This window comes from Lethenteron reissneri, chromosome 24 (assembly GCF_015708825.2).
Source record: "Lethenteron reissneri isolate LAM-NWPU_2019-01 chromosome 24, ASM1570882v1, whole genome shotgun sequence".
Taxonomy (NCBI): Eukaryota; Metazoa; Chordata; class Hyperoartia; order Petromyzontiformes; family Petromyzontidae; genus Lethenteron; species Lethenteron reissneri.
The window spans coordinates 1203804-1218803 of record NC_083802.1 but is presented as its reverse complement, the minus strand read 5'-3'; the positions used below and the strand labels follow the sequence as shown (position 1 = coordinate 1218803).

Sequence of the window (15000 nt, the reverse complement as noted above, 5' to 3'; positions counted from 1 at the left end):
AAGCGCTGGCACACGCCGACACGCAACTACGGGCACGCGACCGGGGGGCGACACGCGCGCACACGAGCGCGTCGCACACAGACCAGCGCCAGCTCGGCGTGGAAGAGGGGCGAGCTCACGCGCGGCGCGCGCGGCGGCAGCTGGAACCCCCGCGTGCGGTACGGGGTCGCCGTGGCGACGGCCGCCCTAGCGACGGGGGCGGCGGCGCCGGGGAGCTGCGTCTCCCTGGTGACGGCCGCAGCGTCGCGGCCGGCGTGACGGCCCGAGGAGCCCGGCGCCGGGTCGGGCTGCCCGCGCGACGACGACGTCGCCGGCGGCCGCGGTGCGGTTAGTCGGTTAGACAGGGACGAGGGTCGGGAGGGGGGAAAACACAGAGGGAGCGCCCCGTTAGGTTTAACGAGCGAAGAGGTGGGGCGGGGGAGGTGGGGGGGTGTTAGAGCGACGGTGGGGAATCGTTCGGAATGAAACGAGCGAGGGGGTTGCACAGGGCTTGTGTGTGTGTGTGCGTACGGAATGTTTGAGCTTCTTTCGCTTTAATATCGGATCTCCTTCAGCTGCTTGGGGCCCTATGCCTTTGCTTGGTATGCTTGGGCCTAGCACAGCCAATGGAGTATCCTCCCTCCCCTCCCCTCCCCGCCTCCCTCCCTTCCCACTTCCCTCCCTCCCCCTTCTCACCGGCAGGGGCTTGGCCACGCCGATGCGAACGGTGCCCGCCGGTGCCCCCTTGAGGGCCGCGACGGCCTCCTCCAGGCCGGCGCCGGTGAGGTCGCGCTCATTGACGAACGCCAGGCGGTCGCCGGGCAGCAGGCGACCGTCCCGCTCGGCGGCGCCGCCCGGCACTAGCGAGCGGATAAGCACCACGCTGCGGTCCGCGTCCCACGGGTCCTGCCGGCAACACACGGCACCGGCAGGCGGTGGCAGTGGGGGCGGCTGCGGGGGTGGCCGTGGTGGGGCGGCCATTGGGGGGTGGCCGTGGTGGGGGGAGGGGGGGCAGCCGTGGTGGGGGGGGGGCAGCCGTGGGGGGCAGCCGTGGGTGCGGCCGTGGGGACAGCCATGAGGGCGGCCATGGTGGGGGGGGGGGGCGGCCGTGATGGGAGGGGCTGGAAGGGACGACCATGGCTGCTGACGAGGATGATCGTGACGATGATGATGACGATGGTAATGATGATGATGGTGACGATGATGACGACAGTAATGATGATGATGGTGACGATGATGACAATGGTAATGATGATGATGGTGACGATGATGATGACGATGGTAATGATGATGGTGACGACGATGACGACAGTAATGATGATGATGGTGACGATGATGATGATGGTAATGATGATGATGACGATGATGATGACGACGGTAATGATGATGGTGACGACGATGACGACGGTAATGATGATGGTGACGATGATGACGACGGGGATGATGATGATGGTGACGACGACGACAATGTTGCTGACGACGACGGCTGCGACTGGGGAGCCTCCCGGGATCGTCCCTCGGCCTCTCACTCACCTGGTAGTCCAGGATGCTGAACCCCAGCCCCTGGCTGCCCTTCTCCAGCTCGATCCACTGCACCTCCGAGTCCCACATGGGCTGCTGCCCTCCGGCAACCGCCGCCACCCCCCCCTCCCCCTCCTCGGCCTCTGTCCCCGTCGCGCCCCCCCCCCACCGGCCCGGCGCTCCGGGGTCCCCCGAGAACGACTCCGGCGCCGCCGTCGTCCGGGCTCCACGGCGCTCGCTCCGTCTCCGTCCGCGACGCCGCGGGAGACGAGGAGGAGGAGGAGACGCCACTCTGGGGTCCGAGGTTCGTCGCGGCCGGAGCCTTGGGCCTGCCGGCCGCGAGAGCGCCATCTGGAGACGCGGGGGGGCTACCCCCGGACCACATCTGCGTGGGGGGCGGGGGCGGTGGGGGGCGAAGGTCGCGGTCACTAAGGGCGCCACGGTGGCTAGGAGATGTTAACGACCTCGCCCGGTATGCAGGGAGTCGTGGATTTAATCCCGACCCCGACGCCTGTTGTATACACGATCTAACCCAAACCTCTATTATGGATGATATTGGTCGCGAAAGCCTACGTGTTAAACTGCATATTTGGAGTTTGCGTCTCTCTCTCATCATCATCATGGTGGCCGGGAGATGTTAACAACCTCGCCTGGTATGCAGGAAGTCGTGGATTTGATGCTGACGCCTGCTGTATATTTGGAGTTGCGTGTCTCCCTCTCTCTCTGTGTGGATTTTTATCCACATTGAGAATCCATGTGCGTTTAAGATTATTTGGCTGCTGTACATTCCACGCAATGAGGACGTAGAGCTATCGTTTGTGACAGCCAGGTCGCTTACGAAAAAGAGCTATGTAGCTTAGTGGACCTTACCTGATTAATAAAAAAATAGATTAAATTAGTTTAACACCTCACCCCACGATGGGCAAGAGAAGCTGTGCTGGTGCTGCTCAGCGTTGACGATCCATCGCCGAACCCGAAGTCCATAGTACGTACCATGACTACACCACCGCCATTAATAACAACCCCGTCTCAACCACTGTCATCTTGCGTACAATGTTATAACCTACATAGCAGCGCCTTCCAAATCTATACATGACGTAATAAGGCACAGACGATAATTAGCCGGCGTGGCGCATTTGCCGTGGGGCCATCGTGCGGCCCCTCCTCCCGGCGCGTGTGGCGGAAGCCTCGTGACGTCGGTCGCGACCCGCCAACCCTCTCGCCACCACGGCCTGGCAAGCCACAAACATCTCTAAAACTAACCGAGAGAACTATAAACTATTTGCGGACGCACGAAGCCGCGCCGGGCCGACGACGCCACGGGAGGGCCCCACGTCGAGGGCTGTGCCGCTCTCACCTGGCCCAGGCTGTGGTCAGAGCTGGCGAGACTCTGTTGGCTGCCTCCCCACGCGAAAGGTGGCAGCCGCGGGGCGGGCAACCCGAGCTGCCGAGAGACGGGCACACGCACGCACGCAGGCACGCACACACGCACGGTCTGTCACGCGCGCGCGTGGATACGGTACATACGCGCACGTGTGGTACAACACGCACGCATGGTCACGCAAAGATGTCGATGCTGCCAACGTTCGTAGACTCGCACGCACGGACGCACGTGCAGACACGTAGACTCGAAAACACGGACACACAGGCGACGATAGTGACGTGAGACGCACCACGCGACCGGAATCAGAAACGCAGCGTTATGTGTGTACCATGCGTTAAACTTCTTTCGCACCGTACGTAGCCAACCATGCGGCCCTGAGTCTATGGGCAGTGTTGAGTCTATGGGCAGTGTTGAGTCTATGGGCAGTGTTGAGTCTATGATGCAATGTTGAGTCTATGGGCAGTGTTGAGTCTATGGGCAGTGTTGAGTCTATGGAGCAGTGTTGAGTCTATGGTGCAGTGTTGAGTCTTTGGTCAGTGTTGAGTCTATGGTGCAGTGTTGAGTCTATGGGCAGTGTTGAGTCTATGAGCAGTGTTGAGTCTATGGTGCAGTGTTGAGTCTTTGGTCAGTGTTGAGTCTATGGTGCAGTGTTGAGTCTATGGGCAGTGTTGAGTCTATGGGCAGTGTTGAGTCTATGGTCAGTGTTGAGTCTATGGGCAGTGTTGAGTCTATGGGCAGTGTTGAGTCTATGGTGCATTGTTGAGTCTATGGGCAGTGTTGAGTATATGGTCTAGTGTTGAGTCTATAGGCAGTGTTGAGTCAATGGTGCAGTGTTGAGTCTATGGGCAGTGTTGAGTCTATGGGCAGTGTTGAGTCTATGGGCAGTGTTGAGTCTATGGTGCAGTGTTGAGTCTTTGGTCAGTGTTGAGTCTATGGTGCATTGTTGAGTCTATGGGCAGTGTTGAGTATATGGTCCAGTGTTGAGTCTATAGGCAGTGTTGAGTCAATGGTGCAGTGTTGAGTCTATGAGCAGTGTTGAGTCTATGGTGCAGTGTTGAGTCTTTGGTCAGTGTTGAGTCTATGGTGCAGTGTTGAGTCTATGGGCAGTGTTGAGTCTATGAGCAGCGTTGAGTCTATGGGCAGTGTTGAGTCTATGGTCAGTGTTGAGTCTATGGGCAGTGTTGAGTCTATGGGCAGTGTTGAGTCTATGGTGCATTGTTGAGTCTATGGGCAGTGTTGAGTATATGGTCCAGTGTTGAGTCTATAGGCAGTGTTGAGTCAATGGTGCAGTGTTGAGTCTATGGGCAGTGTTGAGTCTATGGGCAGTGTTGAGTCTATGGGCAGTGTTGAGTCTATGGTGCATTGTTGAGTCTATGGGCAGTGTTGAGTATATGGTCCAGTGTTGAGTCTATGGGCAGTGTTGAGTCTATGGGCAGTGTTGAGTCAATGGTGCAGTGTTGAGTCTATGGGCAGTGTTGAGTCTATGGGCAGTGTTGAGTCTATGGGCAGTGTTGAGTCTATGGTGCAGTGCTGAGTCTATGGTGCAGTGTTGAGTCTATGGGGCAGTGTTGAGTCTATGGGCAGTGTTGAGTCTATGGGCAGTGTTGAGTCTATGGTGCAGTGCTGAGTCTATGGTGCAGTGTTGAGTCTATGGGCAGTGCTGAGTCTATGGGCAGTGTTGAGTCTATGGGCAGTGTTGAGTCTATGGTGCAGTGCTGAGTCTATGGTGCAGTGTTGAGTCTATGGGCAGTGCTGAGTCTATGGGCAGGGGCGAGAGAGAGAGAGAGAGCGAGCGAGTGCCGACCCGGCTCTCACCTGGCCGGGCGACGAGGCGCTCTGCCCGCCGGCGCCGGCGTCGTAGTCGTGGGCGTGCCGGGAGCACACCATGGTGACGGCGAGCGGCAGCTCCTTGAGGATGGCCACCACCTCGCGGTGGGCACGGCCCAGCAGGCGCGTGCCGTTCACCTGGGGGGGGGGGCCAGAGGGGGGGCCCCGTCAACACACGTGACCTCCCTCGCTCGCTCCCCTCCTCCCTCGCACTTCCTTCCCTCTGCCCCCCCCACCCACGCTTCTTCCCTCCGTCCCCCCCCCTCCCTCTCTCCTTCTCCCCCTCCATTCCCTCACTCTCACTAAGGGGGGGGGGTGGCTACAGGAGAGGGGACAGTATGGGGTAGAGGGGTGGGTAGGGAGTGGGCGGGAGGCTGTAGGTTGGGGTCGGTGGGTGGGGTGGGATGGTGGGGTTGGTGGGTTGGGGTGGTCGGTGGGTCGGATGGCTGGGGTGGGGTCGGGGTGTAGGTGGGGTGGGTGGGGGGGTTTATGGGTGTGGTGGGTGGGGTTGGGTGGGTGTAATGGGTATGGTAGGTGGGGTGGGGTGGGTGGAGTGGTTAGGGGTGGGGGGGTATGTGGGGTGGTGGGGTGGGTGGGTCGGATGGCTTGGGTGGGTAGGGTGGATGGGTGGGGTCGGTGGGGAGGATGGGTGGGGTGGGTGCGGTGGGTGGGATGGGTGGGGTGGGTGGGGTGGGTGGATTGGATGGCTGGGGTGGGGTGGGTGGCATGGGTGGGGTGGGTGGGGTGGGGTGGGTGGGATTAGGTGGGGTGGGTGGGGTGGGTGGTGTGGTGGGGGGGTGGGTCAGATGTCTGGGGTGGGGTGGGTGGAATTAGGTGGGGTAGGTGTGGTGGGTGGGGTGGGTGGTGTGGTGGGGGGGTGGGTCAGATGTCTGGGGTGGGGTGGGTGGGATTTGGTGGCATGGGTGGGGTGGGTGGGGTGGTGGAGGGGTGGGTCAGATGGCTGGGGGTGGGTGGGTGGGGTGGGTGGGTCAGATGGCTGGGGTGGGGTGGGGTGCGTGGGCTGGGGTGGGGCGGGTGAGTGCGGTGGGTGGGTGAGGTGGCTGGGGTGGGGTGGGTGAGTGCGGTGGGTGTGTGGGGGGGGCCCCGACCTCCAGCAGCTCGTCCCCGCTGAGCAGCAGGCCGCTGCGCCCCACGGGCCCCTCGGGCAGGATGGAGCGGATGTGGTGGTGCCCCAGGGAGCCCTCGAGGCTGATGCCCAGGCCACTGCGCTCGCTCGTCTTGAACACGCGCGACACCTGGACGGCGACGCGGAGGGAGAAGGAGGGTGGGGGGGGGGTTACGAACGACGACGCGAACGCTTCACGTCCGTCTGGAACTTCTAACGGCGCCAATGGGGGTGGGCGCGTGCCCGTCCCCGACGACGGGCGGCGACGGGAGTGCGCGGTTGGGCGACGCACCACCACTTCTTTCCCCGCTCCGAGGATGTTCTGCCAGCTGGCCCTGACGACGTCGTCGTCCTCGGTGGAGGCCTTGATTCCTGCGCGAGACGAGGAGGGTGATGAGGAGTTTGTGTGCACGTTGAATTTCTTTCGCACCGTACGTAGCCAAACTTGCTCATCGGAGGGACGGGGGCGGAAGGACAACAAACTAAACACACAAAAAGCAGGCCTAAAGAAGTGAGTTGGTCAATCTCGATGATTACTAATATAATAAGCCAAGGATGTGTGCGCGTCCCGCGCGTGACGTCACTCCACATGAGGCCCACCCCCCCCCCCCACCGTCATTAATAATCATGAGCGGGTGACGTCACTCACCATGGAGCACCCCCCAAATTAATAATCATGAACGGATGAAGTGAGGCACCCCCCCCCCCCCTCATTGATAATCATGAGCTGAACAATTTTTCTATTGAATACTTCAGATTTACTGCGATATAGACCCGTCCTTGGACGGGCACACAAGCTCGTGATGATTTAAATAGCGGCGTGGGCACCACGAGCTACGAATCGGCGTGCGTGCGACGGAGCAGGTAAACTAAGACTGTAAACGATTTAGATTATTCTACCAGGTAAGGCCCACTGAGCTATGCAGCTCTATTTGAGAAGCGACCTGGCCATCACGCACGACAGCTCTACGGTGTCTCATCGCGTGAAAATGCACAGCAGCCAAAATACTCGCACGTCCATTTTAAACGTGGAGGCGGAAAAACTGCAGGATCCAGAGGGAAAATCCACGCGACCGCCACGGGCAGAAAGAGACACGCAAAATCCAGGCATCCTCAGGGTTGGGATCGAACGCACGACCTCCTGCATACCAGGCGAGATAGTTAACATCTGCTAGCCACCGTTATGATGATGATGATGAGAGATGCAAACTCCAAATATACAGGGGATGGGGAGAGAGCTCGCGAGTTGGCGCCACGCCGACGACAATCGGCACGGCCAACGTCAACAAACGCCGCGGGCCTCACGCCGCCTCCCCTACGCCGAACAAAACAGCGCAACACGGGACGGAACCGGGTGGCGGCGGCGGCTGCGGTGGCTGCCCTGTAACCCGGCGCTATGGAGGCAGCAGCAGCAGCAGCGGGAGGGTTGGTGGATCGCTGTTGTCAAACTCCCCTTCCCGTTGGTGGCCGTCAAGGCGGGTGGGTGGGGGGGGTGGGGGGTGGGGGGCCGGGCGAGCTAACCGGGGAGGAAGCGACGCCGCTCGGCCTCCCGCCCACGAGCATCGTCCACCTCCTCCTCATCGTTGTCCATGCCGGCAGCGCTCAGCGTGGTACCGCCACCGCCGCTGGTGCGCCTCGCGCCGCCCCACACACCGCCTACGCGCGCCAACACAACGCCCGCGCATGCCCGCTCGTCGATCGCTCGTCGATCGCTCGTCGATCGCTCGTCGATCGCTCGTCGCTCGCTCGTCGCTCGTGTGTCCGTAACGTTCCGCCCGCCGCCGCGTGGCCGCCTAGCGCCGCCACCACCGCCTCCTCCTCGGCAACGATGACGACGACGAAGATGATGAAACAGATCCGGCGGCAAAACGATTCGGGGCTTGACGCGACCCGAGCGGTTTCAGCCCAGCGGCCGTCCTGGTTAATACCGACGTGCCGCCCGGCGCGGGCATCACGGTCAAAGATTTTGGCCGATTAAAAATAAGTGAAAACAACCACGATTGGGAAAACACAATTAGTGTTTGTAAATCTGTATAAGGTAATAAAAGAAAGACGATAATTAGCCGGCCATCTCCCGGCAGAGATGGTGGTGCGTGCACGGTGGAGGCCGCCCGACGTTTGTTGCGACCCGGCAACCGCTCGTCGCCACCACCACTGAACTAAACTATTTTTATTTCACCAGGTGTAAGGCTCACTGAGCTATATTGTAGATATTTTTCCAGGAGCGACCTGGCTATCACAAACGATAGCTCAACGAAAGTGGCGGCTTACCATCATCATCATCTCGTGGAAATTCACAGCAGCAGCCAAATAACTCTAAGCACATGACCGTTGATTCGAAATGTGGAGGGGAAAAACCGGAGGACCCCGGAGAAAAAAATCCACGTGACCACCACGGGGAGAGCGAGAGAGACACGCAAACTCCAAATACACAGCAGCAGGCATCGTCGGGGTCAAGATTAAACCCACGACCTCCTGTATACCAGGGGAGGCAGTTAACATCTCCTAGCCACCGTGATGATGAGAGAGAGAGAGACACTCAGACTTAAAATATACAGCAGGCGTCGTCAGGGTCAGGATCGAACCCACGACCTCCTGCACACCAGGCGATGTAGTTAACATCTCCGAGCCCACCGTAGCGCACCCAACGTCTCACCGGGCCTGGAGGGCGAGATGGTGACGGTGACGCTGGGGGCGTCCGTCTCCGCGTCGGCGCTCCAGATCTTCTCTCGCTTGCCGCCACCGCCGCCGAGCCCGCGCCGGCCGCCGGGAGAGGTTGAGCGCCGTCGCCCCTCTTCCTCCACCTCGTCACCGTCGTCACCGTCGTCGTCGTCGCCGCCCTCGCTCGACCCCGAGCCGGGGCTGTGCCGGGAGGAGCGGCGCCCGCCGGCGGCCGCGCCGTGCCGCGGCTCCCGGCGGGCGAGCGTGAGGCGCACCGTCCTGCCGGTGCGGCGCAGCACCTCCACCGCCTGCTGGTTGGTGAAGCCCTGCAGGTCCGTCTCGTCCACCTGGCGCGCGTGTGTGTGCGTGTGCGCATGTGTGCGCGTGTGTGTGTGTGTGTACGTGTGTGTGTGTGCGTGTGTGTGCGTGCGTGTGTGGTGGGGAGCGGTAGTGCATCGGTTATGGCCCGAGTTCGATTCCCGCTCACGGTCACCAAACACCAGTGACGTTAATCTGAACCGTGTGTCGTGTGTATGTGTGTGTACGTACGTGCGCCGTGTGCGTGTCAGTGTGTGCAAGGTGCGTGTACGCGTGAGTGCGTGTGCGCGTGCGTGTGCGAGTACGTGAGTGTATGAGCGTGTGTGTGAATGCACGCGTGCGAGTGCGTGCGAGTGCGTGTGTGCGTGCGAGCGCGAGTACGTGAGAATATGAGTGTGTGTGCGAACGCGTGATTGTGCAAGCGTGCGTGCGTGCCGCGCGAGCCTCACGGCGATGATCTGGTCCCCGGCCCAGATGCGGCCGTCGTGCTCCGCGGCGCTGCCCGGGGTGATGCTCTTCACGAAGATTCCCGACAGCTCTGCTCGGCGGCCAACCGCAAAACAACCGCGCACGGCAACAACGCAGCGTCAACCCTGCGCGGCCACGCAGGCTACACGCTCTACACTTCGAAATTTTGCGGGCGAGGAGTTGAACCACATCGTCGTCGTCACGATCAATCAAAAGCTGGATGAAGGCCTCCCCCACCCAGCCCCCCACCCCCCTCCACCGGTGGAGGTTTTTTTTATAGCCTAGGCCGGCGTGTGAGCCAGAGGCCGACTTCAGGAGTAGCCTGGTCAAGATCCAATATCTTACTGCCCATAGACTCACACAGAGACCCATAGACTCGCATAGAGACTCATAGACTTACACAGACACTCATAGACTCACAAAGAGACCACAGACTCACAGAGAAATCTATAGACTCACACAGAGACCCAAAAACTCACACAGACACCCATAGACTCACACAGAGACCCATAAACTCACACAGAGACCCATAGACTCACACAGAGACCCATAAACTTACACAGACACCCATTGACTCACACAGGGACCCATAGACTTACACAGACACCCATAGACTCACACAGAGACCCAGAGACTCACACAGAGACCCACAGACTCACACAGAGACCCGCAGACTCACACATAAACTATCGACGCAACACAGAGACCCATAGACAAGCTGATGGCGAGACGTTACCAGAGTTCTTATCGCCAACGTAGCCAGCGATGGTAATGCCCAGCCCCTGCGTGTCCTTCGTGAGCTCCACCTCGTAGGCCTCGACGCCACCCACCCCTTCGCCCTGCTGGCACAGACAAAGGTCCCCCAAATAGCCTTCAACAAGCGAGTATCGCCTATGGGGCAAGTGTTGTTAGCGAGCAGCACCTATGACGAACCTGCACCGCACACGAAGGGGCGAGTGGCAAGCACCACGCCCGGCCGCTTTTGTCTCCCCAGTGGCGATGTTTGCTACACACCGCACCAGGTTACTCATTTGAGGCTGAGTTGACCTAGTGGCGGAGGCCCAGGACCGGTTCAGATAATCGTCACCGACGTTGGTGGTGGCCGTGAGCGGGAATCGAACTTCGGGGTCGTCGGGTTCGTAGCGCGGCGCGCTAACCGCTGCGCCACCGCTCCACGCACGTGCTGACACACTGATACAAAGACAAAGATCCCCCTCTTATAGCCTTACCAGACTGCTGGGGCAAGTGCTGTTAGCGAGCGTGACACACACACACACACGGCATTGTTGTTGTTGTTGACACAGAGACGACGTTGGGCAGGTTTGTGTTGTTGTTGTTGTTGGTTGTGCTCGTGCACCACTGCCCCAACGCAGCGGCGGTGGCGGCGGCGGCGGATAATTTGTCGAATTCACAAGCTCAGATTCACGGGCGCCAACGTCACTTTGATAAATGTCAGATATTTTTAAGTTTTTTTTGTTACTCAAGAAATCCAAAGCTACTTCGTCGGGACAAATTAATTAATTCAGGTCGATGAGACGGTGCAAATTTGCAACGGCTCACCACGGCTGGCCGGCGCGCAAGGCTGGCGCCCGGCCTGCTGGCGCCGACGCGCCGGGCAAACAGGCACCTCGCCCTCCCCCCCCCCGGTGCAAAATTTTGTGCCGGATTTTTTTCATCGTTTTTTTTTCCCTTCCTTTTGAGTCGTTGCTGCTGCTGCTGCTGCTGTTGGCGTTAACAGCTGCCAAGGATGGGGGGGCGGTGGGGAAGGGCACGGGGAGGGGGTTGCGGTGGCAAGGGCTCGTTATCGCGCGTCTGCCGAATTCCCAGTCCCGGTGGCATCTGCGGCACCAGATTTTTGAAGTCGTCTCGCGGGGGGGGGGGAGCCAACGCCGATCTCCGAGCTCATCACGCGGCGGCATCTGTCGCCGGGGCGCAAATCACGCGGCTAACGAGCTGCGCGCGCACGCAGCGCTGATCGCGCGAGAGCGGAACGCTTTCTAAACGCTTACAACGCGCGTCTGTTGAGAAATCCGACGTGCCGCTGGCGGTCACGACCGTGGGCACGCAAAGACAAAGGTCCCCCCTGCCCCCCCCCGTGTAGCCTTCACCAAGACCGTCGGTGGGGACAAGTGCTGTTAGAGCAGCAGCAGCAGCGGCACACGAGGGGGCGGGCGGCCAGCGCCACGCCCGGGCCGCCACTGCCTCCACGGCGGCGATGTTTTACCACACCGCACCCCGGCGCTCATTCGAGGCCGAGTCGACACGAAACGCGCACACAAGCGCACGCACACACACGCACACACACACGCACACACACACGCACACACACACATGCACACACACACACACACACGCACACACACGCACACACACACGCACACACACACACGCACACACACACACGCGCGCACACACAAGCGCGCACACACACACACGCGCGTGCCGAGCAATTGCGCGGGCGGCAATTTGCGGTCGGCCATTCCGGCGATTCACCGGTCGCACCTCTTCCGAGCGGAGGGCGTGCAGGGAGGCGACCGAGGGGATCTCCTCCTCCCTCGAGGCCGACCGGGTGGAGGACGACGACGACAACCCCCCAGGGGACTGCGGCGGCGGCGGCGACGACGGCGGCGACGGGCGCTCGGCCTCCCTCAGGCCGCGCGCGATCACCAGCTTGACGTGCGTGCCGCACTGGCGCAGGACCTTCGCACGCACGCATGTACACACACACGCACGCGTGTACACACAAACGCACGCGTGTACACACAAACGCACGCGTGTACACACACACACACGCACGCGGCGCGTGCATCACACGCGCGGAACAGCGCATACCGCACGCACGGACACGCGCGGGCACCAGCATCGCCCTTCACCGCACCGGAACTCCGAACGGGAAGACGAGCGAGGGGTGCGTGTGTGCACAGCGGGCGCGTTGGCACACCTGGGCCACCTGCTCGCTGCCCATGCCCTGCACGTCCGTGTCCCCGATCTGCAGGATGTGGTCTCCGCTCTGCAGCCTCCCATCCTGCAGGGCCAGACGTTGTTGCTGTTGTTATTTGTATCGCTATTATTATCATCATCATCCATAGACGCAGCGCTGCACCTCAGACTGGCCTCTTACGGTGCGAAAGAAGTTCAACGTACATACACACCGCCCATAGATACCCACGGGGCCTTTTTAGCAGGATCCAAAATGATGAAAAATAACAATAGGTTTTTTACCATTTCTGGCAATGAAGCAGGAGGTGTTTAGATGTTCAAACACCAAATAGATTAAACTTGCTCCAATGATAATGGATGCATTTGTCTTTGAAATAGATTGGCCCACACCATAGCTGGCCTCCTTTGTGGCCCAGTCTCACCACCAGTGTGAGACCAGAGAAACAACGGCAAAAGGTGGAGGCCAATCAGTCCTAATAAAATCGTCCTAATCCACCTTGGTGGAGGCATGGGGGCGGGGGTGGGGGCAGGGGGGTGGGGAACGGTGGTGCAGCGGTTAGCGCTCTGCGCTACGAACCCGGCGACCCGGGTTCGATTCACGCTCACGGGCCACGAACATCGGTGACGATTGTATGAACCGCTCCTGGGCCTCCCCTGGGTCGACTCGGCCTCAAATCAGTACCCGGTGCGGCGTGGTGTAGTAAAACGTCGCCACTGGGAGAGACAAAGGCGGCCGGGCGCGGCGTTGGCCATCCACCCCCTCGTGTGCCACAGCGCCGGCCTTCATAGGTGCTGCTCGCTATAACAGCACTTGCCCCAACAGTCTGTTAAGGCTACACGGGGGGGGCGGAATCTTCTTCTATGCGGAAAGAGAGGAACTCGCGGGTCGTGGCTCCGCGATATCCGCAAGCGCGGGGTGGGGGGGGTGGTGCCGTCCTTCCCCCCCCCACGAGATTTCCTCCCGGACGGTATCTCCGGAGGCGACGATGACGTCGTGACGGCCTATCGTCTGATCGTCATGGGCGAGAGATAGAAGAAAAAAAAAAGAAAATCTGTCCTATTCCACCTTGGGGTGGGATAGGCGAGGGTGTGGGTGGGGGGGGGCGGCACGGGGGGCGGCGGGCCCGGCACCGGACTCACGCGAGCGGCGACCCCCCCGGGCAGGATGGTTTTGACGACCACGCCGGTGCCCTTGCCCCCGACGATGCCGAAGCCGAGCCCCGAGCCGTCGTTGGTCAGCTCCACCGTGTCCACCGCCCGCTCCCAGCCCCACGGCGGGACGTCGCCCTCCTGCCGTGGCGGTGATGGTGATGGCGGTGGGTGGGGTGGGGGCACAGGTGATAATAATAATTCAATTTATATAGCGCTTTTCATCAAGGATCTCAAAGCATTCAGACGCTGTCTCCCCGACAGATCTGGTCTTTAACTGAGGACGGCTGCATGCGTTGTGGCCGTAACGTCGTGAGAATAATTTTATTGTTTTTTTATTCTTATTTTATTATTTCCCTTTTACGTGACTTTACCGAAAGAACCAAGTTTAACACGTAGGCTTTCGCGACCAACATTTATCCAAGATAGACAGCCTGATGATGCTGGTTGTTGTCATCACAAGCGAAACGTCACGGTACTGGAATTGTAAACATTGTAGTGGGTTTACTCTTCAACACACAACCGGTGTACTGTACTTGTAACGAATTGGCCACGTTTGGTTTACGTGACAAACCCCTTACTAAATTGGCTGTGTCGGATGGTGACGGGTTTAATGACACATTTATATTTACGCAATCTAACCCAAACAACTTCTGTCATGGATCTCAAAGCGCTGTTAACGACAGCAGCAGCAGCAGGCACTCGGCATGAAAACCAATTATATTACAAGTACGTTTTAAAAATCCGTGTTGCCAAATGCGCTAAAAGTTGAAAAAGCGGAAGCGTATGTAAATAGGTTTTAAGACGCATTTAAAAAAAAATGTCCACAGACTCCGAGAGGGTTCCGTAGCCTGGGGGCTACACGGGGAAAAACATCTCGGTCAGCCATAGGTCGAAGAAGCCTCGATCTGGGAATGCAGAGAGATGATCTGAACCTTGAGGGGGACAAATGGGTGCAGCGTCGTCAATGATGTAGGCTGGGTGCAAGATGGTTCACTGCTTTGTACGTTAACAATACAGGGGACTCCTCCATTTACGAACATTCTACTTGCGAACTTTCAGAGGTACAAACAAACCTGGTCCGTATGTCCAGTTGTGGCCCGTTCGGACCGAGAGTCGTAATTTAAACCGCCGCGCAATAGACGGCGGTGGTGGCATCTACATCTGCAGAACGTGAAGGACCAGTGGCATCTACATCTGCAGAACGTGAAAAACCAGTGGCATCTACATCTGCAGAACGTGAAAAACCAGTGGCATCTACATCTGCAGAACGTGAAGGACCAGTGGCATCTACATCTGCAGAACGTGAAGAACCAGTGGCATCTACATCTGCAGAACGTGAAGAACCAGTGGCATCTACAACTGCAGAACGTGAAGAACCAGTGGCATCTACATCTGCAGAACGTGAAGAACCAGGGGCATCTGCATCTGCAGAACGTGAAGAACCAGTGGCATCTACATCTGTAGAACGTGAAGAACCAGTGGCATCTACATCTGCAGAACGTGAAGCACCAGTGGCATCTACATCTGCAGAACGTGAAGCACCAGTGACATCTACATCTGCAGAACGTGAAGAACCAGGGGCATCTACATCTGCAGAACGTGAAGAACCAGTGGCATCTACATC

The 15000-nt window shown here is 59.2% G+C and overlaps 1 protein-coding gene across 5 annotated transcripts in view; it reads right to left on the bottom strand.

Annotated features, from left to right (window-relative positions):
• LOC133346377 (multiple PDZ domain protein-like) overlaps nucleotides 1-15000 on the bottom strand; it is a 32368-nt gene that overhangs the window by 1622 nt on the left and 15746 nt on the right. For 2 of the 5 annotated variants that reach the window (XM_061557886.1, XM_061557888.1), the window contains exons 7-19: nucleotides 13365-13514; nucleotides 12226-12309; nucleotides 11787-11984; nucleotides 10021-10126; nucleotides 9266-9354; nucleotides 8494-8845; nucleotides 7359-7493; nucleotides 6130-6209; nucleotides 5821-5967; nucleotides 4700-4849; nucleotides 2858-2944; nucleotides 1513-1885; nucleotides 676-885 (exon numbers count right to left, since the gene is read on the bottom strand). In XM_061557886.1, coding sequence (XP_061413870.1) covers nucleotides 773-885; nucleotides 1513-1885; nucleotides 2858-2944; nucleotides 4700-4849; nucleotides 5821-5967; nucleotides 6130-6209; nucleotides 7359-7493; nucleotides 8494-8845; nucleotides 9266-9354; nucleotides 10021-10126; nucleotides 11787-11984; nucleotides 12226-12309; nucleotides 13365-13514 — 2064 coding nt within the window. In that variant the 3' untranslated portion in view covers nucleotides 676-772. Of the gene's footprint in view, nucleotides 1-119; nucleotides 288-675; nucleotides 886-1512; nucleotides 1886-2857; nucleotides 2945-4699; nucleotides 4850-5820; nucleotides 5968-6129; nucleotides 6210-7358; nucleotides 7494-8493; nucleotides 8846-9265; nucleotides 9355-10020; nucleotides 10127-11786; nucleotides 11985-12225; nucleotides 12310-13364; nucleotides 13515-15000 lie in introns of those variants that run through there. The other 3 variants (XM_061557887.1, XM_061557889.1, XM_061557890.1) reach the window with 3 other exon arrangements.